Source organism: Manis javanica, chromosome 11, assembly GCF_040802235.1.
Source record: "Manis javanica isolate MJ-LG chromosome 11, MJ_LKY, whole genome shotgun sequence".
Lineage (NCBI taxonomy): Eukaryota > Metazoa > Chordata > Mammalia > Pholidota > Manidae > Manis > Manis javanica.
This window is the reverse complement of record NC_133166.1, coordinates 112,525,861-112,549,354: the sequence shown is the minus strand read 5'-3', so window position 1 is coordinate 112,549,354 and position 23,494 is coordinate 112,525,861. Positions and strand designations below refer to the sequence as shown.

The 23,494-nt window shown below is 63.5% G+C and overlaps 2 protein-coding genes across 15 annotated transcripts in view; one reads left to right on the top strand and one right to left on the bottom strand.

Moving 5' to 3' along the window:
- The window catches only part of BRSK2 (BR serine/threonine kinase 2), a 52,401-nt gene extending 37,757 nt beyond the window's left edge, over positions 1 to 14,644 (top strand). For 2 of the 13 annotated variants that reach the window (XM_037011643.2, XM_037011650.2), the window contains 11 exons: positions 76 to 173; positions 257 to 407; positions 1,849 to 1,914; positions 3,818 to 3,878; positions 4,591 to 4,798; positions 5,365 to 5,413; positions 8,740 to 8,863; positions 10,005 to 10,185; positions 10,267 to 10,356; positions 12,857 to 12,904; positions 14,047 to 14,567. In XM_037011643.2, the coding sequence (XP_036867538.1) occupies positions 76 to 173; positions 257 to 407; positions 1,849 to 1,914; positions 3,818 to 3,878; positions 4,591 to 4,798; positions 5,365 to 5,413; positions 8,740 to 8,863; positions 10,005 to 10,185; positions 10,267 to 10,356; positions 12,857 to 12,904; positions 14,047 to 14,222 (1,252 nt within the window). In that variant the 3' untranslated portion in view covers positions 14,223 to 14,567. Of the gene's footprint in view, positions 1 to 75; positions 174 to 256; positions 408 to 1,848; positions 1,915 to 3,817; positions 3,879 to 4,590; positions 4,799 to 5,364; positions 5,414 to 8,739; positions 8,864 to 10,004; positions 10,186 to 10,266; positions 10,357 to 10,554; positions 10,650 to 12,856; positions 12,905 to 13,998 lie in introns of all 13 variants that reach the window. The other 11 variants (XR_005059445.2, XR_005059444.2, XR_005059446.2 and 8 more) reach the window with 11 other exon arrangements.
- A 5,784-nt stretch (positions 14,645 to 20,428) lies between these two features.
- Positions 20,429 to 23,494, bottom strand: part of MOB2 (MOB kinase activator 2) — a 74,036-nt gene continuing 70,970 nt past the window's right edge. For both annotated transcript variants that reach the window (XM_037011615.2, XM_037011614.2), the window contains exons 4-5: positions 22,004 to 22,128; positions 20,429 to 21,441 (exon numbers count right to left, since the gene is read on the bottom strand). In XM_037011615.2, the coding sequence (XP_036867510.1) occupies positions 21,131 to 21,441; positions 22,004 to 22,128 (436 nt within the window). In that variant the 3' untranslated portion in view covers positions 20,429 to 21,130. The remainder of the gene's footprint in view (positions 21,442 to 22,003; positions 22,129 to 23,494) is intronic.

Here is a 23,494-nt window from a genome sequence, read left to right as displayed (position 1 = left end):
CGCCTGGGGACTGCTGTCCAGGAGTGGACTCGCCCCTGGCTGCTGACCCCTCCTGGTGCCTCTCACCCACTGCAGGGAAAATCAGGAGAAAATGATTTATTTCCTCCTCCTGGACAGAAAAGAAAGGTACCCCAGCCACGAGGATGAGGACCTTCCTCCGAGGAATGAAATTGGTAGGACGTCCCAGGGTGACCTGGCCCCTTGCTGCCCCTGCAGCCCAGAGGGCTGCCTGGCCCTGACCCCTGTCTGCACACAGACCCTCCTCGGAAGCGTGTAGACTCCCCCATGTTGAACCGGCACGGCAAGCGGCGGCCAGAACGCAAGTCCATGGAGGTGCTCAGCGTGACGGATGGCGGCTCTCCGGTGCCCGCTCGGCGGGCCATCGAGATGGCCCAGCACGGCCAGAGGTGCGTGCCTTCCAGGAGGCCCAGTGCTCTGCGTCCTGGCGCCCTGGCCTGATCGGCGTCAGCACCCCTCATGGGCCGAGCCAGGCCTGTCCTCACCCATCACTGCCCCGCTGGCCCTGGGGCTGGGCTGGACGGACTTGGCTGTTCTGAGCTGGCCGGGAGCTGGGCTTTGCTTGTTGGCCTGGGCTGGGCTTGGGTCAAGCCCGGGGTTCAGAGCTGGCGGCCAGTAGGCCTGTCCTCACTCGGCACTGGCTCGTGTTTGGGTCGGCTGTGGCAATGAGGGGCCAGGGACATGGAATTCTGGGGGTGTGCTGAGCAGATCTGGGCTGTTTTGACAGACTGCCCTGGAGGAAGGAAGGACTCAGGGACTTGGAGCTGGCGGGCAGGGCCCTTGGCAAATCCTCGCCCTGGTGCTGGGTGGCCTGTTGTGGATGGGGCTCACTGTTCCCTCCCAGGCAGGGGCTCAGTGCTAGGGGCAGCCCTGGGGCTCCGGGACACTGGGAGGTCCCAGCAGCTCTGGCTACCCCTCGCCAGTGGGTTGCTGGGTGCTGGGGCTGGCCAGGCCTCCTAGTTTGCCAGGAACCAGGAACCACAGGGCAGTTGGGCCACTGTTGGGATTATGGCCTCACAAGCTTAAAGGCCACAGCCCCCAGCGGTCCCAGGTCTTCCCCAGGGAACTGGGCTGGCTCAGCCTCCAGCCTGGGGTCCCAGTGCTCTGGGGCCCCTCCCAGGTCTCAGACAGCCATGGCACACCACCTAAGGGCTCTGGCACTGGCTGGGGTGAGCGGAGTGGGGGGGCGGGGACAGGAGGAAGACGGCTGCTGGCTGACCTCCTGCCCAGACCGGGCCTCATGTTCTGCTCGTTGTGGGCTCGGCTGCCCCCAGCAGGTGCCCAGGGCCCAGGCCTCCTGTTAGACTCACACGGGGCAGGCTGAGTGCTGGTTGGCCCTCCCCACACCGGCTACCCCACACCCCCAACACCTCTGGGGCCATGCTGACATGGCTCCTGCTCTGCCTTCCAGGCCCAGCTGCCCCAGGGAGTGGGTGCTGGGATGGGGTCAGCTATGGACCATCCCAACAGTCGCTGGAAAGCCCCTTTTCCTGGCACCTCCCAGCCCGCTGCTTGCCCTTGGGGCTCTGCTTCCTCTCAGGCATAGTCACTTGATGATGGGCCACAGCAGGCCACCCTCTGGGGGGGTGCTAGGACGGCAGTGGGTGCTGGACATCCTCCACGGCCTGGCCAGGCCGCCCTGCCCAGCAGGGCTCCATGCAGGGTGCACTGTGGCCTTGGTTCCATCCTGTGTGACTTCCCCTCGAGGTCATGCCCTGGCCCGGGGCCAGGTGGGCCGCGCCAGCTTGAGCTGCGTGGAGGTCTGGCCTTCCAGACAGCCTGGAGGGGCAGTGTCAGTAACTCTGTTTTCTCGCTTTGTTCCTGCTGTAGTAAAGCAATGTTCAGTAAAAGCCTGGATATCGCTGAAGCCCACCCCCAATTCCGCAAAGAAGACAGGTACACACCCTGCCCACCCGTTCCCCGCCCACGCCCCCAAGACACGGCGGGCCTGGTGGCAGGGCTGGGCCTGAGGCACACCCGGCCTTCTCCCCGTTGGCTAGGGACTGTCCAGCAGGCGTGGCCAGCCTGAGAGGGCTGGGAGACCAGCTGTGCTCTCCTTGCCCTGGGGCCCTCAGGGGGCTGTGGGCCATGAGGCCCCTTCCAGTCTGCCCTTGCCCTGTGGCCCCCAGGCCTCTGTGGCCCAGTTAGCCTTGCCTCCTGTCCTGCTTGGGCCTTGGGTCCTGGGACTGCCCTGGTGCCTACATCGGCCACTGTGGAAGTGGCGGCCCAGGGTAGCTTGGCCACCCCGAGTCCACTAGAGGCTGTGGGGCGACAGGAGGTGCTGGAGGTGTGATGGGGTCTCAGCATAGGTCCCAGCTCCCTGGCCCTGTACCTGCAGGGCCTTCCTCTGGGGGGGACCCCTTTGTCTCCCCTGCACCTGCCTTGCCCTGCCCCTTACCTGCCCTGGCTGCTCTGGCGCCGCCGTCCTTCCTGACTCTGGCAGCTGCAGCTTAGTTTCTGGGGGCCGCTGGGGTACACTGGCTCCCGATCCCCTTCCTTCTGCTCTGCTGCTGCTTTTCTGCTTTCCTGGGGCCAAGCGACAGCTGCTGGCTGGCTCGGTGGGAGGTCCCAGGCTGGGCTGGGCTCGCGGCTGGGGCTCCTGCTGGCCTGTGGCTGCTGGGGTGCCACCAGCTGGGACCACCCGCCCCTCCCCCCACCTTTCTCAGCGTCTGGAAGCTTTGAGCCCAGGTCTGGGCTCTGGGTGCTGTCCTGGCTGCGGGCAGGCTGGGTAGGGGGCTGGGAGCAGGTTCAGTGCCAACCCCAGCCCTATGCCTGTCAAAGTGGGGAAATTGGAGGGTCATTGCATTGGGGCCCTGCCCACAGGTGCCAGGGGCAGGCCAGCGTGGGCTCTGCTGCTTCCGGAGGCCCAAGGACTGGCGGTGATGTGGGTGGGTGAGGCGTCTCCTGGCAGGGGCTGGCGGGGTTGGGTGGGCCTTCACTCTGTCTTCTCTCCTGGCTGCCTTGACCGCCTCCCACTTCCTTCCTCTAAGGATGGCAGGTGCTGACACCCAGGGGTGAGCAGGCGTTGGCTTGCCCTCGAGGCTGTGTGCTGCGGTGGAGTGCGCCCCAGCAGCCATGGCCCTGCCCCCCAGGCTGCCCAGGGCCTGCCCCTTGGGTGTGGCGGCTGCATGAGTCTCAGCTGGGCACAATGGGCCAATGGCCCCCGTCTGGCCACACCTAGGCCAGGTCTTCAGGCTGAGTGGGGCCTGTGATGGATGAGGCCCACAGTCCCAGCCAGTGCCCACCTCAGCCTTATCTTACACGGGCCCTTGCTGTGTGAGTGAGCAGAGGGTGTGGGCTGGCCTGCTGAGGGCAGCTCGGGCCGAGCCAGGCTGGTGGGCCATGGGTGTGGAGGCGCTGGGCTGCTGTCCAGCTGGGGGCCCACATACCAGGATGTGGGGTGCTGGGCAGAGCGCAGGACATAGGGCCTTGTGACAGCTTGGCCTGGGGGTCAGGCCAGCCGGGGCCTGAAGAGTGGACCCAGTACCATTGGTCCTAGTTTGCACACAGCCCCCGCCTCGCCTTCCTCCTCTGTCCACCCACCCCCGACAGACCCTTGCTGAGGCTCCTCTGTGCCATCCTGGCCTGGGCCCTTGTACACGGGGCAGCGCCGCGAGGTGGGGCGAAGGAGCCCCGGGGTCGCCGGCCACTTCATGGAGGCTGGGACAGGGCCTAGTGGGCTGCAGGGCTCTCCAGGGCCTGTCGAGAGGCGGGGCCAGGACAGCCCTGGGCTGCCCGGTGGGGAGCCGAGAGCCTGCAGCCCCTCTGGGACTGAGCACCCCTCTGCCCGTGTCCCCAGGTCCAGGTCCATCAGCGGTGCCTCCTCAGGCCTCTCCACCAGCCCTCTCAGCAGCCCCCGGGTGAGTGTGCCCCGCTGGCAGGGTCGGCCAGCAAGCACCGGGTGGGAGGATGGCTTGGGGACCCCGGAAGCAGGACCCTCTCCCCTGGCCCTCTCCCTGCGCCGGGCACCCTGTGGCTGCAGCTGCTCTTGCTAACTGCACGCTCTATTCTTTTGTTTTCTCGTGTGTCATGTGTTTCCTTTTGTGGCAAACGCTTCCCCCCCCCCACCCGCCTGCCCTGCTGCTCCTGCCCTGGTCCTGCTCTATCCTTTCTGGTCCCCCGGTGCTGTGTGTGCATGTGGGGGTATGGGGCGCATGCCTGTGGCCACGCACTCTCTCCTCCTGCCTCTGTGCTGCCCTGTAGCCTGTTAGAAAGTTTGTCCTGCCCCCCCTGCCCCCCGAGCTCCCCTTCATGGCCTGCACCCTGGCCACCTCCGTGGAGTCTGAAGCTTGTCAGAGCACCTCTCGGCCCGGACACGTCCTCCCTCCTCAGGCTGCCCCGAGGTCCAACCCCAAGACCCAGACCTTGCCGAGCAAGGCCAAGCTGACAGACAAGCCGCTGCAGGGCACCAAGTCCAACCCACTGCCAGCCGGCACCCAGGCCCCAACCCCTGTCCCAGGGGTCCTTGGCTCCCCACTGGCTCTGCCCCCGGGCCCACCATCCCTACCGGCTCCTGCCCGGTTTCTGCCCGCTGGGACTGAACCAAACACCAAATCTGTCCCCACCATACAGGTGACCCCTCACCCCTCTCCGAGGGGCAGTCCCCTCCCCACCCCCAAGGGGACGCCCGTGCACACGCCCAAGGAGAGCCCAGCTGGCACGCCCAACCCTACGCCACCGTCCAGCCCCAGCGTTGGAGGGGTGCCCTGGAGGACACGGCTCAACTCCATCAAGAACAGCTTCCTGGGGTCGCCCCGCTTCCACCGCCGGAAACTGCAAGGTGTGTGAGGGCTGGCCGTGGTGGAGGAGCTGTGCCCAGCCTGGCCAGGGGTAGGAGGGGCTGCTCTGCCCTGGTGGTCCATCCTCCCAAATCACTGGGCGGGGCCCTCATCCACTATGTGGCCTCCAGAGGCCCCCGGGTACCTGAGCCTGCTCACCGTGTGTTGGGGCCCTCCTGGCACAGTGGCCTTGGGACACCTCTGGCTCCTTGGCTGCCTGGGCCCCATGGAGGAGAGCTGGCTGCTTGCTGGGTGGTGCAGCAGGAGTGGGTGGGGTGGTTGGGAAGCCTGTGGATGGGGCAGCCTGCTTGTGCTGGGTGTTGAGGGTCAGCTGACAGATGGGACATGGGGGCCAGTCTGTAGGGAGACAGCGGGGCTGGCTGGAAGTGTCATAGCCTGATTTCAGCAGTGGAGGCCAGGACAGCTCCCGGGACTCTAGGCTCCTGGGATGTGGTCAGGAACTGGGGGCTGACCTGTGCCCTCTGGTGACCCCACAGTGCAGGGGGGCCTTGGTGGGGGAAAGGCGCAGCAGTCACCATCCCTCTCCCTGTCCTTTCCGTGTGCACAGTTCCAACGCCGGAGGAGATGTCCAACCTGACCCCCGAGTCATCCCCAGAGTAAGTGGCCCCTGCCCAGTGAGCGTCGGCGTCTGCCCTGCTGCCTGAACACTGAGTGCGTGGGGAGGCCTGCGGTGGGCCCTCCCCCATGGCATGCCAGGGGTCCACTGAAGGCTTCGTGGCCAAGTGCCCAGCGCCGCCAGGCTCTTCTGCCCTGCTCCCTGAGGGCCTCTGCCCACCCCTGGGGGCCACCTCCCGACCTCCTGCCTCAGGCACTCGCATCTCTGAGTCTCCTCCACCCTGAGCACCGGGTGAGGGAGCAGGGCCGAGGGGCCTGGGGTGGGGAGCCCCGGGCTGGCTGCAGGCGACAGGCGGCGCAGCCACACCACACACCCGCTGGCAGTCCCGGACACGCCGGCGAGGCCCAGGCCTCGGGGGCCGGTCTTACTTACTCTTCTTCTGTGGATCCAGCCTCAGTCCTGGATGTGCTGGGCAGGTGGAGGCCGGGCAGGACCAGCCTGTGGCCTGCAGCACCAGGGAGGGCAGAGCTGACCAGGGCTTCCCAAGGGCAGGGCAGAGACCGGGGTGCGGCCAGAGACTCGGGGGCCCCTAGGAAAACCCGGTGCTCACCAAGGAGGAGGCACTGTGGAACAGCCCACGGAAATACTCATCCAGGGGTGGTGGCCTTGTTCAAGGTGAGGGCAGACCAAGCCCTCGGCTCTCAGTCACACAGGGGCAAGAAGCAGGGCCACGTCCACCCTGCAGCAGGCCTGCACACCAGATGCTCCTCCGCAGGTGTGGGGTGTCCCCCGAGTGTCCTGGGGCCTGCAGTGAAGACCCTGGGGGGCCCCACCACCCCACAGCCCCATGTGGCGGCCACACCCAGTAGGTGGGGGATGGTATGAGCCTCAGCATGATGCGGATGCAGGGAGGGGCCGTCCACAGTCAAGGGTTCTGGGGGAGCCGCCAAACCTCACACAGCAGCCTTTGTGGCGGCAGCCAGCCAGCTGTCCCCAAGCAAGAGAAGCTGCTGTGACAGGCAGGGCGGTGGCGGCTATGGACAGAGACCTGAGCAGGAGCCAGCACCCAGGTCACAGCATGTGTGTAGGGAGCAGGCCCCAAAGGCCTGGGCTTAGGGACACTCTAGTCTGTGGTCAGCGCCACAGTCTGCCCTTGGTGAACTTGCACAGACACACGGGAACCTCACTGTCATTAGGCCCCTGCCCCTGGCAACCTGAGGGTGCAGGTGTCCTGTGGGAGCACCCCTGGAGGACTTGAACCCTCTGTGGGTTCCGGCCAGAGCCTGCCACCTCTTGCGTGTGGCCCTGTAGGCTCAGGACACACTGCCTCCTGCTGCAAAGGCTGTCCCTGGGCAGCCGCGCGTCGCCAGCGCCCCAGTGGGGTGTGCCCACAGCATGCCTGCACAGGGCGGCTCAGTGATCTGAGACAAGGTTTGGTGGGTTGTCAGTGACATGCATCCTATGTCCAAACTCCGTTGCTGGGTGTGGAAGGTAGGGTCTCTGTGGTGCCTCTGGGAGAATTCCTTTCTTCCTGGGAAACTGTGGTGCCCGCTCCAGGCCCTAACTACTTGGATGAGCCGCATACGTACCCAAGGGGAGTCTGTCCCCCTCAGAGGTGACTGATTGTGCCTAAGAAGTGCTTTTCAAGAAGTGACCCCCAGTGTGTGAGGAGAGGGGCCACCCTGACGCCTGAGTCACCACCGCCCTCCACCGTCTCCCGGCTCTTTTTGCAGACGGGGACAATTCCTGCCAGATGCCAGGCCTCTGGGGGCCTGAAGGGTAAAAGCCAGGTTTTGTTATCCTATCTTCATCAAGGGACGGGAAGGCAGAAGCCCCTGTGGGCTGCCTCCCAGAGCCCCTCCTGGGCTCCAGGCCCTGACGGGTGGTGAGTGGTCAGTGGCTCAGGCAGGACCTGCAGAGCTGGCAGATGCAGACAGTTGGGGTCCAGCAGGCCACATCCACATGTTTTCTCTGCTGTCTGCTACCCCCATTCCTGGGCCACCAGAGGCCAGGGTGAGTGATGACAGCTGACTGGGCTTTGTTGCCCAACTCCAGAATTGCCACGGAAGCTGCACGGCCAGCTCCAGGAACAGGTGGGAGGAAGTCCCATGCCAGGAAAACTGCGGAGCAGGCCCCAAGATGAGGACAGGATAACAAAACCTGGCTTTTACCCTTCAGGCCTCCAGTGGCCCGGCATCTGGCAGAAATAGTCCCCATCGGCTAGCAGAGCCGGGAGTCGGTGGAGGGTGGTGGTGACAACACAGAGTGCTGCTGAGCATCAGACCTGTGGCTTGCCTGCCGAGGCCGCTTGGGCTGGATGCCAGGCAGGCTCTGCAGCACCTGCCCTGGGGGGTCCTGCCTCTGCTCTGGCTGCTGTTCCAACATCTGGTACATTGGGTGGGTGGAGCCCGGTCATGTGTCCACATGAGCAGCTGGAAGTCCCCCGTGTCATCTGTTAGCAGCTGCTACGTGACATTCCAACAAAACCTGGCCTCTGGGACTAGCACACATTTGTCATGTCACAGTCTCCGTGGTCAGGCCTTCTGCCACGTGAGTCTGTCCCTCGAGTCTAGAAACAAAGTCACAGCCTCTTGGAACTGAGTCTTAGAGGTGACTCAGATGGCTTTTCCCAAGTCCTCCCTGTGGAGCAAGTCACAGGGTCCAGTACGCCCAACGAAGGCGCCCACCCAGCATGGCCCAGGAGGCAGGATGGGGGCTGGCTGGAGGGTCTCTCTGCTGTTGTGCACTGGGGGCCTCCATCTCAGAAAGGGGTGGCCCCTGACACAGGACTGGAGGACAACACAGGAGAGCAAAGAAGGGGTCCTGGGAGGGCCCTGCCAGCTTTGGGCTCCCTGGAGTGCCGCCCCGCTTTGCCCAGCATAGCAGCCAGGACCGTGTCCCACAGTGACTGGGGAAGGGGTATGGGAGGCCAGGGGAGCAAGGCTGCCCACCAGGTGGGACGGGCACGGAGCATCCCAGTCTCGGCCAGTTCTCAGTCCACACCCGTGCAGGACACAGCCTGGTGAGGCTTTCCTCGCAGACACTGCCGGACGGCTATGTAGCAAATCCCCCAAAACTTGGTGGCTTAAACAGAGAGAAGCAAGGCTGGGGGCCAGGGAGGACTCTTCCCCTCTGGTGGGACTCCAGTTGGTGCTGCTCAGGTCCACACAGGTGGAAGGGGGAACTATGGGGAGAGGGGCTGGGCCCGGGGCTGGGGGATTAGCATTAGGACTGTAGGACTGCAGGGTCAGAGTCAGGGCAGTAGGCTCAGGAGCAGGGTGGGGGGTCCGGTTCGGACAGGAGAGGAGAGTGCACGGCCCCTGCAGCGTACCCGCCATGACCAGCCCTCCCCCACCCTTCCCCCAGGCTCGCCAAGAAGTCTTGGTTTGGGAACTTCATCAACCTGGAGAAGGAGGAGCAGATCTTTGTGGTCATCAAGGACAAGCCGCTGAGCTCCATCAAAGCCGACATCGTCCACGCCTTCCTGTCGGTGAGCCCCAGCCCGCTCGGACACGCAGGGTGGGCAGGGGCACGGAGCAGCCTGGTGTGGGCCGAACAGCAGCTGTGCGGGGCATGGGCCCGGACCCGACCTGTGGGCATGCGGGGCACTGGGACCTGGGCCTCGGTGGCCATGCAGTGGCTCTCAGGACACATGAGGCCCCGACACAGAGGGGCCCCTGCAGCCTGGTGGGCACGCCCCAGGTCATGAAAGGCCCCAGGGACTTGCCTCTGTGTCCACCCGATGGCCTCCCCAGGCCCCTTGCCTCTGCTGGGGCTAGGCACTGGGCTCTGAGGTCCCTGAGGGTGGGCTCTCTCAGGTCTGGGGTACGTCCCACATGCCTTTCAGGTGACCCCTCAGGATCACCGCTTAGGGGTGTCACATCCCCACAGCTCCAGCTTAGGCCCCATCATCCAGGGTGGGCGGAGCCTGCCAGGGCATTTCTCTAACTTGGGTGCCCTGCTACCTGGCTGCAGCCCAGGTGCCCCTGGGGCCATGGGGACAGCTCAGTGCCCCTACAAGCCCCAGGACACGGCCCCCAGCTGCTGTGGCCTGCCAACCTCCTGGGGCTGTATGTCTGGCCCTTCCCACAGCCTTCTCCTGCTCCTGGGACACCAAGAATCCCTCCCCCATGTGACGTGGCTCGGCCTTGTAACTGCGAGGCCAGCATTGCGCTCTCCTGAGCAGCAGAGAACTGTCCTGGGGATGACCCCTCTGAGGCAAGACCCCCTCCCAGGTTTGTCTGGACAGCATCACCCCAGAGGCAGAGGCACCTGGGCCTGGCGCACTTCCAGGACCAGTACCCTGAGCACATTCTCAGGGTGTTCCCGGGCCCCCAGCCACCCTCCCGACCTTCGCACCCTCTCCTCTTCCACCTGCGTGCTGAGGGCCCCACATCCAGGCCGCCTCTGCACCTGGGGGTGATGGTGCTCCCATGCCTGTGGCTCACAGCAGGCCCTGCTGACCGGGGCTGGGAGGATGGACAGCTCCCAACTAGGATGGACTTCTTCTCGCTGTGCCATTTCCCGAGGAGGCTCGAGGGCTGGCTCTGAGGGTCTGGGTTTGCAGGGCCTGTGCACAGAGCACAGGTGGCAGCCTGGGGCCACACTCAACGCTGCCCTCTGCCCTGCAGATCCCCAGCCTCAGCCACAGCGTCATCTCCCAGACCAGCTTCCGGGCAGAGTACAAGGCGACTGGAGGCCCAGCAGTGTTCCAAAAGCCTGTCAAGTTCCAGGTGGACATCACCTACACGGAGGGTGGTGCAGCGCAGAAGGAGAACGGCATCTACTCTGTCACATTCACGCTTTTATCAGGTGGGGCACTGGGCTAGGGGTGAGGGGTCTGGGCCAGCCCCGCCCCCAGCTAACACCCTCACCCCGCACCATCTCCCCCAGGCCCGAGCCGCCGCTTCAAGAGGGTGGTGGAGACCATTCAGACCCAGCTGCTGAGCACACACGACCAGCCCTCCACCCAGCATTTGTCAGGTGAGGTGGGGGCTCAGCTCGGGCTGCCAGCAGGCTGGCGAGCAGGGCGTGGCCCCTCAGCTGCCCACCGCCTGTGCCCAGCCAAGGGCGGCGGCCCCCAGGGAGCAGGGCCCTCCCCGAGCAGTGGGCCGCCGTCTGCACGCCCAGGGAGGCAGGGCCCAGCACACCACACTGAAAGGCGCCTCTTGTCCACTGTAGAACCCCCCCCACCAGCTCCAGGACTAAGCTGGGGTGCTGGGCTTAAGGGCCAGAAGGTGGCCACCAGCTACGAGAGTAGCCTCTGACGCTGGCAGGTAAGGTATCTGGCCCTGCCACTGGGGCAGGGGGGGCTGCGGGCAGTTCCGTCGGTGAGAGCTGGCCCCAAGAAGGGCACCATGTGCCCACTCACACGTCCAGTGGCCAAGCTCCTGGCCCTGGACAGGCCTCATAGGCCCAGCACCCAGGCTGAGCAGCTGGTCACGGGGCAGCGTGGCCCCCAGCCAGCGAGAGCAGGCCCTGGGACAGCAGTGACCAGGGTCCTGCCGGGACCTGCTGCCTTCGGGGCTCACCCCCATAGTGCCCTGTGAGGGCTGAGGGCTGGTGCCCACTTTGGCTTACACTCCCTGGGACGGGCCTATGGCTGCCTGGCCTTGAGCAGAACCAGGGGATCCGAGGCCCAGTCACAGTAGGTGACCTCCAGCTGGGTCTGGGGCGGTACACCCAGTGGAAGGGGCTGCCCAGGCCCGGATGTGCTGGGGACCCAGAAGCCTGAAGGTCTGGGGCACTCAGCACCTGACAGGGGCAGGCTGGACCGTGTCGGGGCAGGGCCGGGTGGCACATAAGCAACTGCCTGCCGGTGAGGCTGTGTGGGGCATGTCTGGATGGCGGTGAAGCACCGTGTTGCCCTGAGGCTTGTGTTGGGGTTTGGGGTCCAGGGAGCACAATGTCCAGCCCTGGCCCTGTCTTTGCGGCAAGCTGGGGCCTCTGGTGGCCCTCTCCCAGTCTGTTGGGTCACCTCCTACCCCCGCCATCCTCATTCCATCCTCTGTGTTCCACCTGCCCCTCTGCTCCCCAACAGTGCTCATTACCCCATTGGCAGACCGGGGCTAGAGTCCACCCAGCACCCTAGCCCTGACCCCAGGACCTGGGAGCCAGGCTGGCGGGGGGCAGCTGGCCTCACTCAGAGCAGGGTGGTGCTTGAGATGGGGTCAGGGGAGGGCAGCTTGTCCGGCAGGCGAGCCAAGGCCAGGGCTCGGGGTGCTGCTCAGACCACTGTGCCTGAAGCCCCATGGCGCCTCAGCCCCTGCTGGTTCTGGCCGGCCCATGGACACGACCCCAGGTCCCACCCTAAGAGGCATCGTCCCGTACATCAGCAGGTGTCCACCGTGCCGGGCACAGCAGTGAGCAGGGCAGACATGGCTCTTCTCCAGGGCACTGTCCCAGGGCAGCGCCCCCAAGAAGGTCCCCCATTGGCCCTACCCCATTTACCCCTGTACCCAAACCCCGGTCCCTGTAGACTCTTGGGTGCCTGCTCTGGGCACCAGGCCTGTCTCCTATGCCCTCCTTTTGAGAGCCTTGGACCTGAGGAGTCCAATGTGGGAATCTAGTCTGTCCCCAGGCTCTGCCCCCAGGTCTCCTCAATGGGTCTCCCTGCCTCCAACCTTTCCCACACCCTTCCTCCCACACTGGACACTCTTGTCCAGTGAGGCCAGTCCCAGAGCCACTGAAGTAAGGGGTGGCAATGAGGGCCCCTCAGGCACCAGGCTGAGACCTGGTGGCCACCTCAGTAGGGCTGCCAGCCCTGATCAGGGAGGGGAGGCCGAGGACCCATCCCACCCTGCTTGGGCTCCCAGCGAGGGAGCAGCTCCCCTCCTCGGCCCTGCTGCCACCCAGCACCAAGACACCCAGTTCCAGCAGAGGGTGGGAGAGGATCAGGGAATGGGATGCCAGCATGTATTGAGGGGTGAATTGGAGCCACACAGCTGGGAGCCTTAGGGTGGTAGGCTGAGGACACAGGCAGCCAGTGTAGACCACAGCCAGAGTACAGGACGTCTCAGATCCAGAGCATGTGTCCTGGGCCCAGTGCAGGATGGGAGAAGGCTGGCCAGGTGGGCCCAGGGCCCCTAGGGGCAGGACCAAAGCGGTCCTCAGGCTCTGGTCCATGTAGGACCCTTCCAGGAGATGGCCCCATGCCACCCTGCATTCTGAGCCCCATCCAGGCCCCGCCCAGCACCGAGCCCTGCCCCACCCTAAGCCCTGCCCTTGTCCCTCTAGGCCCCCTGCTCCTCTAGACCCCGCCCGTCCTGAGCCCCTCCTCACTCCAGGCTCTCTAGACACTACTGAGCCCCGCCCCTCTAGACTGCCCCATACCAGGTCCCGCCCCCCATCCAGGCCCCGCCTCTGTCCCAAGCCCCGCCCTCTCTGAGGGCCTGGCCAGAGGCGAAGGGCAGCACCCAGCCCCAAGGTCTGGGCAGGAAACCTTTTTCACACTCTCCCTCCCTCTCTCCATTCTGTGCTCCAGACACCACTAACTGTATGGAAATGATGACGGGGAGGCTTTCCAAATGTGGTAAGAACCCCTCAAGCTCACCTGGGCCCCCAGACTGTCACCCCCTGCTGCTCACCCACACTCACAAGCCTGCTCCCACCCAGGTGTTGCTCCACCACCTCTGGGCCCCTGTGTACACATGGGACCCATACAGGCACTAGTGGTCCTGCACAGGTCCAGAGGCACCCAGCCCTTGGCTTCTGCCAGGTGCAGCCTCAGTCACGCACCCAAGGGCAGCCAGGGGCCCAGCCTTAGGGTAAGGACGGGGAGGGATCCTAAGACCCAAAATGAAAGGCTCCCTGTGCTCCAAAGCCAGCAAGTCTCAAGTCCTAGGGTCAGGTGTACTCCGGACCTCAAGCAGGAGGCCAGACTCAAGCCTGTCCACTGGAGAGGGGCAGGGGGCCCCCCTTCCTGCTGTGCTGGGCCGAGGTAGGGGTCAGGCTGAGGGAGTGGAGCTGAGGCACCACGTTGGTGCACCTGGACAGTGAGCACAGGGCCCCTCGGTGGTGGTGGTTGCCCCATTTCTGCGCCCTTCCTCCTGCCCTCAGGACATTCCCTCTGGGACCAGGACCACCCTGCTCTGGCTGCCTGCTCCCAGCCCTCCCATGCCATGCTCTCCATACCTGTCCACCCATCTGTCCATCTGTCTGTCTGCTGCTGACCTTTGTACCTGTGCTGGGCTGCCTGGGCTGGTGGGGGGCTTGACTCCAGGTTTCCTGGGAGGAGTGTAGCAGGCATGCAGGCTCCAGCCTACGAGCTCTGAGTAGGACCTGTGGCCTTGTACCAGGAGCCAGCCACCCATCCTGGGGTCTGCTCGGCCCAGGCCTTCAGACCCCCAGCTCCAGAGTTGGGTCGGCCAGCTGGCAAGGCTCAGGACCCACAGGGGGCAGGCCAGGGCCCTCAGGGCCTCCCCGCCTCCCCGGGGCCCTGCCCCCAGCACCAGTCCCTGCCCACCTGCTGCCTGCAGCCCTGCCCCACCCATCTCAGGCCACATCCCATGGGTCCCTGCTCGCCAAGGCCCTTCTGTTCATTCGTCTGTTCTCTCTCTCCTTCCCTCCCTTCCTCTTTCTCTCCCTTTTTTTCTTTCTCTTTTGTCTTCTGTTCTGTGTACCCAGGCAGCCCATTGAGTAACTTCTTTGACGTAATTAAACAACTTTTTTCAGACGAGAAGAATGGGCAGGCAGCCCAGGCCCCCAGCACGCCCGCCAAGCGGAGTGCCCACGGCCCACTCGGTGACTCTGCGGCCGCCGGCCCTGGCCCTGCAGGGCACGCTGGGTGCCCACTGGGCAAGGACACGGCCAAGACGGGGCCGCCCGCCGCCCACCTCGAGCAGCCTTAGACACTAGCCCCCCATCCCCGCACGGCCCTGACGGTGGCCAGCCACGCCACCTGCCCGCCGCCCACCCATTGTGGACCCGGGGCCACGCCTGTCTGTCCATCTAGACTGTCAAAGCCGGGGAGGACAGGACGGGGCGGCGGGGCCTGCTCTCTCGCGCGTGCTCTCTGCCAGTCTCTGACAACGTCACTGTTTCCGCTCTGATACCAGGAACTGTCCCGAAAAGCTAACATGGCACCTCCACGACCGTCCTCTGGGCCCTGCGCCGGCACCGGCTGACCGAAGAAGGCAGCTGCGTGGACCTACCCCTCTCCTCTCCTGCTGCCGCCGGCCAGGTGGCAAGGCTCGACTGCCCACCTGCGCCTCTGTCCGCCTGCCCGCATGGCGGCTCTGCCTGCTTTCGGCTCCCATGGCCACGGGGAAGAGGACCTGGCTCTGCGGGGAAGCGCCTCAGCCCAGCCAACCAGACTCCCAGTGACCAGAGCCCCCAGCTGGGCTGACCCAGGCTGGCCTCCAGGCAGGACCCATGGTGGGTGAAGCAGCCCGGACACCGGCTGGCCGCTTGCAAGCTCTCTGGCCCCGCTCCTCCCTGAGCACCTGCTCATCTGCCGTGCCGGCCACCACCTCCACCGCTCGGCCGGGCTGCAGAGCGCTCCACGCTCCCGACCTCCTTCCTGGCTGCGGGGAAGTAGACTCGGAGGCTCCAGAGCCGCCTGTCTGCCTGGGCTGCCCGAGATCAGTATTATTTATTTGCTCTTTTAACTTACTTTCTTTACTTCTCTGTTCAGGGAAGGGGCGGTAGCAGTGTTCTCTGCCGTCTGTCTGTCTGTCTGTCTGGGCAGGGTGGGTCTGGGGCCGAGGTGCCCTAAGGACAGAGCCGCTGGAGCGCTGGGCGGCGGAGCGGGCTGGTGGGTGCAGCGCCGGCAAGCTACTGTAAACTTAAAGAATTCCTGCAAGATATTTTTATAAACTTTTTTTCTCGGTTGTTTTTGGAAAAGTGAGGGGAACCGCGGGGGCAGGTCTGTGCTGGGTTCCTCCTGCTTGGTTCTTTCTATACACACACACATATATATATATATTTAAAGAACGGCGGTGCGCTTGGCGAGGTTCTGTCCGGGGGCAGGGTGGGCACATCTCGTGGCAGCATGAGGCCCAGGCTAGGTCCAGCTTGGTCTTGTGACGGACAGCCAGCCTTGAGCTGGCCCCCCTCCCATAGGACAGCAGGGACACCGCAAGGGTTTTTTACTAAAATGACAAAAAAGAAAAAAAAAAGGACAGAAAGAGAAAGTTCGCGGCGTCCTCTGCAGTGAGTGCTGTGTGCGCAGTGAGGTCTCCAGGCGCCGCCCGTGTGGTCGCCCGGCCCCTCGCTGGCACAGACCCCAGGCGTAGGCGCTGGCCGCAGGTGTTGATTGCATGCCTTTGCTGTAATGAGTCCATTTGCTTTTGGTGTCTCTCCCGCCTCCCTGCCACCCTGCCTCCCCTCCTCCTGGGTAGATTTTAACGCTTCTGTTACATTGATCCCCACAACCACAGGCTGGGATTTCAATACACAAGAAAAATTAAGCACCTATAACAGCAAAAGCCACGCAGTACGAGTGGGAGGGGCTTCTCCAGAGACAGAGGACGCCGAAAGCAATACCTCTTGTTAGCCTTCCTCTTTTGTACTTGGGACACACAGACGTCACGGAAACGGACAAGCCCCACCCAGTGTATCCCCTGTCAAATAACTGTGAGCAACTTTAGTTCTGGAACAATAAATTCCTTCAGTAAAGACACCCGACGCCGGTCTCCGTCCAGGCGGGTGGGTAGCAGGTGGGTGGCAGGCGGGGCAGGGTTGGGGAACAACCTGGGACCAGCTCTATCCCAGACACGTGCCCTTCTGGGCTCTGCCGGATGCGCGTGGCCCTCCTTCCCGCCCCAGCTGAAGAGGACAGACCCCCACCCGCCGCTGGTGCCCCAGCCTGAGCCTGGCTAGCATGCTGGGCTAGGCAGGGCTGAACGGGGACAGAGGCCCAGGAGCACCGGGGTACCTGGAGGCTGACAACTCTGCTGGGGACGGGGGCACCACCCCAAGACCTCTTGGGGTCACCCCAGCAGCTGGGCTTTCTTCTGGAAAATGAGTCTACTTTTCACTCCTTTCCTGAGGAGCCCTGTAGCCCAGCTGTAAAGTGATGGGCCACGGCTGGCAGGCAGCCCCTGGAGACCTTGGGCCAGCCTCTGTCACACAGCTGAGTCCCTGCTCCTGCCTTCCACCGCACCTCGCTGGAGGAGAGGCTTAGGTGTGCCATGCTTCTCTGAGTCGTGAGCTTGGGGGCCCTGCTGGAATGGCAGCCGCTCCCGCTTAGCTCTAGGCCAGGATGTGAGAGGGGGTCTGCTGACGAGAAGCTGGGGTCTTCCCCTCTGCCCAGCCTTTGAGGGAAGTGGGTGCCTAGAAGACACTTTGAAGAGGCTGAGGGGGACCAGGCCTCTATTGCAATTGATGGGCTGTGTAGTGTCCTGTGAACTTTAGCTTGAAGAACAGAGTGAAGGAGGGAATTTGGTTTCTACAGTTCAGCAAGGCACATGATTATCTGGCTCCTGGGTCTCAGGTTGCTGGCTATGTGGGAAGTTTTCTTGGCCTGTGGTTCTGCATCTGCTTTACTGAAAGAGCAGTTGATACAGACCTCATCTTCCTCTGCTTGGATTTGCAGTCTGAAATGTCAGCCTTAATGGACATGTGATTAGAGACCCCAAAGGAAAAATCATAGTACACCCTACATGCCTACCAGCTTTCTGTCCGCTCACACCATGCTCCTTTGGAAGGAAGGAGATGCCTCCTGCAATCCCACTTCTGACACCAAGCTCTCCTGGTTTTAAACAACAGAAACCAAGGCAACCTAAGCCAGAAACTGTTAGAATTGATACTAATGTAAAATAAAATACAAAAACTACCATGTAAGGACTTGTGTGCTAGACGCTGTTCTGAGCACTTTACACTGAGCATTAAGCCAGCCTCACACTATTTCCGTGAGATGGAAATTAAAATGGGAACTCAAACAAAAAGGGTGTGCTGGGGGGTCCGGGACCCACTGAGAGGATGGCGTCCAGGCCTGCTCTCAGTGCTCAAGTAGCTGGCATGGCTGGTCATCTCAGGTGCCTGGCCCAGGAGCTGGGGTGCTGCTGGTAAATGCATTGTGGTGTGCCCAGCAAAGCAACCTTGCCTAGGTGAGGGAGGGAGGCGTGACTCTAGTCCCTCACAAGGCTCCAAGTGCTGGCAGGTGGCACAGGCAGGGTACAGAGAGCCCCCACAAGCTCCTAAACTGTGAGATGTACCAAGTTCTGAGGTCACGAAGCCTCAAAGCTCAGGGAAGGAGGGTGGATCCTCAGAGTTCACAAAGGCCAGCTTCAGAGAGGCCACAGCAGCCCCCGTGCCGCAGAGCTCTCCACTGGAGGTAGCCTGGCCCTTGCTGATGGCTCTGCCCCCTCACCTTGTGGTCCAGGGCCCACTGCCCCTGCCCTCACGCAGGCCACCACAGGCAAAACCACCAAGACCAGTGGCCCCCCACTGACGCCCCTTCCCCTAGCACTCTCCTTTCCTGACCAAGCCCACCTCCCCACCCCTAGGCTGAGTCTCTCCTGCTGTGATTCAGCAAGGGGTGGAGGCTGGCAGGGAGCTGAGGGGATGGCCAGTGAGTGGAGAGTGCCCGCGCTGACTTCCGGCACAGACAGCTGCAGGGGGAGGAAGGCAGCTGGGCTTGTGTGGGTGAGGGAGGCAGCATCTGACTTGGAAGCCCAGCGCCAGTCCTGGGGCCCAGGTAGAGCCCGGGTGGAGCTGCAGACCCCAGTCAGGCACAAGCCTGAGCACTCTGTTGAGCTCCTTAGAGCTGGGCCCTGGGCCGAGTCTCAGGTCATCTCCTTGTGCCCTCACAGTGACCCTGGGGGCCACACAGCCCGTCTGACAGATTTAAGGAATCTAGTAGTTATACTGGGGCCCCAGACAATTTCTCCCTCTCAAGATAGCTGATTAGAAACTTCATTCTATCTGCAGCTACTTCCCTTTGCTGTGTGAGGAGGTGGTGATTCACAGGTCAGGGGAGAAGGGGGGGCCTCTGGGGAGGGGGATCATTCTGCTCCCTGCAGGTTTCAGTTTCACGTCCCTCTAGCCCACAAACATGCAACTCACCCCAGCATCAAGCCCACCCAAATCTCGTCTGAGCTGCTGCAGTTGCTCAGTCTGGTAGCGGTCACCCCGGACAACCGAGGCTGGCCTCCACCCTGACCTGCCGATCCTCCACGCCCTGACCAGTGCTGTGCCCACAACCCCACATACCCAGGGTCCCACACTGCTCCAGGGTCAGACCAGCACAGCCTGTGTGTCCTGGACACCTCTCTGCAGATGTCTGGTGGCTCCGTGTGGAGATACCACCTCGCACTTGCTCTAGATGCATCAGCTCAAGCCAGAAGCCACGGTGCCTGCTGGCACTGCAGTCCCACACTGTGGCCACAGAGCCCAGGCTGCTCTCTGGGCCAGCCTCCCCGCCCCCAGCCCAGAACTGCATCCAGCAGCCGGGGCCCGCTCCTAAATGGGCACTGGACCCATGCCGTGCTCCTGGCCTGCTCCCACACCCTGGCCCAGGGGCGTGGCCAGGGGGGCTGGCCTGCCAGGTCCTGCTCCCCTTGCTCTTCCATTTGCCCCCGCCAGGAGGCCCACCCTAGGTCTCAGGCCAGGGCAGGTCCCTGGCTGGAGGGTTTGGGCAGCACTGGGGGGAGCTGCATACAGGTCGGCCAGGAGTCCACCCTGTTGGTTGACATCTCCCAGCCTCAGGGAGAGGGTCAGGGCTATAGGGATGGGTGAGGTCTCCTAGCTGCTGATGAGAGGCACAGCCAGACATGTCCAGTGTTTGGGGAACAGAGGGGAGGCTGCCCTGGCCTCCAAGCTCCTAACCAGGTGGAGACAGAGCCGAAAGCTCCAGGTGGCAGGCTCCGAGGAGTAGAACAGACAGCACTGCCCAGGGGCTCTGAGCATGAGTGAGTTCAATAGGAGATATGGCTAGAACCTTCTGGAACAGTGCATGTTAGTCATGTTAAAACAATTCTGATGTCTTCCCATCACCAGGGACTAAGGCAATGGGACTGAGATTGGTTCCAGCACTCAGGAGTTTCAGTGTCACCCCAGCTGGCCCCTGTACAGCCGGCAACATAGGCACCAGGTTGTGAAGACCAGGCACCCCAGGGCTGTCTGGTGGGTGGCAGCTCTCAGGGGCTGAAGGGAGACAGGAACAGTGAGGAGGCTGCTCAGTTGGCCTGGAAAGAAGACTGGTGGGGCTGGGCCTGGTGGCTGCAGCGGCCTGGGGGGACAGCCAGTATCTGGCCACGGGGCTCACCCTGGTCCACTGGAGGTGGAGGCAGAGGTAGGAGTGGGCTCCGGTTCCCTGCTAGGCCCCAGGGGCTGGTGATGGTGCCAGGAAAGCAGAAACAGGGTCTGTTGGCCACAGGCCTGTGTTGGAGCAGCTGAGCTTGGGGGCCAGGTGAGTAGCAGGAAATCCAGGATTCAGTGGGGCAAAGGCTGGGGGCACCATTGGGGTGCGGGGGGCATGCAGGAGCCCCAGTGAGCTGGGAGACAGAGACCAGAGTCCAGGGACCCCCACCACATAAGGGGTGCACAAGAGGTGAGCACCGACAGGAGCTGACAAGCAGGCAAGGCTGTCCCCTCATCACCAACACCAAGTCAGGTTTGGGGACAGGCCTGCCTCCCCCTTTCCTGCCCACACAGGAAAGACCCCCATAAGCTCAGGGTTCAGTTTATGCCCTCCTACCCCGTTTGCTTTGCGAGCCCCCAACCCCTGCAGCACAGCCCATGTTGGGCTGGCTGGGAAGCCCCCAGGCCACTCTAGGGTCCCTGCCACATGCTCAGAGAGGGGCACAGCACAGGGAGAGTGGTCAAGCCCCCAGGGGACTCATGACACAAGGCTTCCCCTACTCCCAGCTTCCTGGGGTCTTGTGAGCCAGCTATGGACACAGGTGAGTGGCAGGGAAGCCTGTGGTCAGCCCTTGTGAGAAGGAAGGGCCCTGGGCATCTGCCAGTGAGAACTCTACAGGTGCAGGCTGCAGAATGGCCTGTGGGCACCTGCAGGGGCAGAGAGAGAAGCAGGCAGTGGCCACGGAGAGAGGGCCAGGCCACCCACCTTCAGTACAGTCACCCAAATGTGAGGACACACACAGGCACTGACCTGAGAGAATTCCTTTTATTATGACCGGGTGGGTGGGCCAAGGGGGCCCAAAGAGCCGTGCTCTGCCCTCTGCTGCCAGCCGGCAGCTGTGTCTCCACCCAGGCACCGGCCTGACACCTGCATCTGGAGTCCAGCCCGACCAGAGGAGCCCCCCTGGCAGCAGGGGCAGGAGGATGGGGAGCACTCAGGGCACCCCTGGCCACCCCTCCCCACCCACTCTGAGCCAACAGCCAAGTTCCAGACGAGGCCGGGAGAGGGAGGGTGGAGGGAGGCAGGGAGCAATCTCCAAAATAAAACAAGCCACCTCCACACACAGAACAAGACAAAGCAGCCCCCTGGGAGGAGCTCCCCACTGCACTTCTCTCAAATTCCTCCAGGAGGGGCCCAGGCCACAGAGGCTGGAGGAGGAGACCCACCGGAGGAACTCAGAATGCAGTCCTGAAGTGTTTGCTGAGCGAGCGAGTGAAGTCCAAGGGTCCTGACAAGCGGCACGCATCCATCCAACAGGAAAACCCTGGGGGTGGCCCGTCAAGTGCGCCGGGTCCATGGGCATCTGGGGAGCCCACACTCCACGAGGCCGGGCTTGGGGCAGCGTCGCCTCTCAGACCTCCCGCAGTGTGCCTAGCACGTGTGCACACGCAGACACATGCAGGCACGCACACCACTGTCTCTGCACATGTGCACGCATGGTCTGCTGGGGGCTCACCTCTCCTTCACGTGGTTCTGTGCCCCGCTGCCCCCGCTGCCAGCCCCATCCCCACTGCCCCCGCTGTGCCCCCCGCCACTGCACAGCACCTCCGTGAGGTCATCCATGACCGCAGTCTCTTTGGGGTCAAGCAGGTTGAACTCCCTGGCGAAGAGGATGAAGTGGACGTAGAGAGTGTTCAAGTGTCCGTGTAGCTCCAGGGCCAGAGTCTCCTTGAAGTGGGAGGAATAGATGTGCGCCAGCACGTGGAACAGGTACTTGCAGATCTTCTTCACCAGGGCCTCGAAGGAGCTGGGGAACTCCCTGCCTGGGAGGAGAGGGCCACCGCGTCATCCTGAGCTCCACCCGGGCGCCCACGGCTCTCCAGGCTTCTGGAGCGCGGTGCTCTCTGCAGGACTGGCCTGGCCTGGCCTAGGGCCCATGCACCCCCTAATGCCACCCTGCAGTCCCCTTGGTAGCCCACTGGAGGCACCTGAGTGCCCTGTCACCCTGGACCCACCCCAAGAGCTGCACCTCACAGACTGCTCATTCACCTGTCCTGGCTACCTCTGCATCAAGGGGCCTGTGACCCACCCCATGCTGGCCAACCTGGCCTCAGCCCTGGGGCCCCACGTGCTTCCCTGACAGACACACCAGGGCTGGCCATGTGGCGTGGGTGCAAGAGGGGGAGCCTGAAGGGCTGCCCTCTGGTGGCTCAGATCAGCCTGGATTACCCCAGCCCTGTGGCCACTCACGGGCACAGTCCCCAGAGCCTGTGGTGGCAGGGCCTGGACCGTGGCTGGGCTGAGCCCTGGCCCAGGTCAGTGGCTGCTGACCACCAAAGGCTTGCTCCTCCACCTGCAGCCATGCCCATCAAGGGAGAGACGTACCATATTTTGTGGGGAACACATCCTCGTCGGTCACCAGCTTCTGCACGGAACTCATGACAAAGTCCACATACTGGGGGGCAGTGCACTTGACCTTCCTCCCCCGCTCATCATACCAGTAGTACTGTCTGTGGGGACAGAAGCAGGTGATGGCGCCACCATGGAGATCTAGTCCCCAGCCTCCCCAGCCCTGCGGTGTGGGCACTGCTGTGGTCATGAGGCAGCACCAGGTGGCAGCCACTGGCAGCAGAGGTGTGCAGGGCTCGCCTGCCCCCACCAAGACCTGGGGAGGTGCGCAGCTTCCCTGACAGGGGTCTACCCGTGCCCACTCAGAACAATGTCCAGGGAGGAATGTGACTCCAAACGGGGGCGGGTGGGGGTGCTTCATGTTTGCTACCAAGTGGCTCAAGGAACGTGTTGCCTGTGTTATTTAAAGAGGCACTGGTGGTTGTTCTTAATCACAACAAACCTGCTGTCCTGCCTCTACAGGGAGACCTGTGTGGCCTGTCGGCTGGGCTCCACCGTCAGCAGCCCTCCCACTCCCACCAGAAGACCGGTCCACCAGGCTGGTGGGCGGAGTGGCACCTGTGGACAGGGAACTGGCCTCTGGACACCCACCCAAAGCCTCCCACCCTGCCCCCAGGCACAGGGCAGTCAATCCTCAGCGACCAACCAGAGCATTCGGGGCGTGGGCACTGCCTAAATCCAGCTGTGCAAGTGAGTCTCCCAGTTCCTGTCAGTGCCAGCTGCCCTCCAGCCCCTGCCCCACGCAGAACACAAACTGCTGTTGGGCCTCCACCCCACCCCCTCACCTCCCCACCCCTCTGCTCCCACAGGCTGCCTTAGCAGAGGCTGGACCCAGCGTGCGGGGCGGGGGCGGCAGGGGCCTGTCTGCTCTCTCCACGGACCTATCTGAAAAGGGTGTCTTCGTTGTAGCTTTACCGCGTGTACTGTACAATACGCGGAAAGGCGGCGGGGAGGAAGGGGAATTGCCTGATCAAGGACACACAAAAAAGAAGAAAAGACCCCCAGCTGCCCAAACCAACCCTCTGCCCACCCTAGGACGGAGGCAGGAGCCAGTGGGGAGGGACAGGGGCTACTTCTGTGAATGCACAAGGGGCCCAGACCCCAGCCCAGCCAGTGACAAGGACCACCCCCTGCGGCCTCTGCCCCACATCCCTGCTGCACCCCGTGGGGAGCAGGTACTCCTGTGCCCAGTACCTGTGCCGAGGAAGGGCTGCCAATGAGCACAGGCCCCCCAGGAACAGGCAGGCCCCCAGCAAGGAGGCCAGTCTGGGTGGGCAAGCAGTCTCCCCTCCCAGCCAGTTAGTCCTGAAGATGAAGGCTGAGGTTAGCCTGGGTGCAGAAGGCAGATGCCCTCTGGCTGCTCCTCTGGGTACTGCCAGGCCGCACAGAGCCCAGCCCCGTGAGTGTGCACGGAGCCGCTCATGACAAAAGCCCCGGGAAGTCACAAAGCTCCCCGTTTGCGCAGGA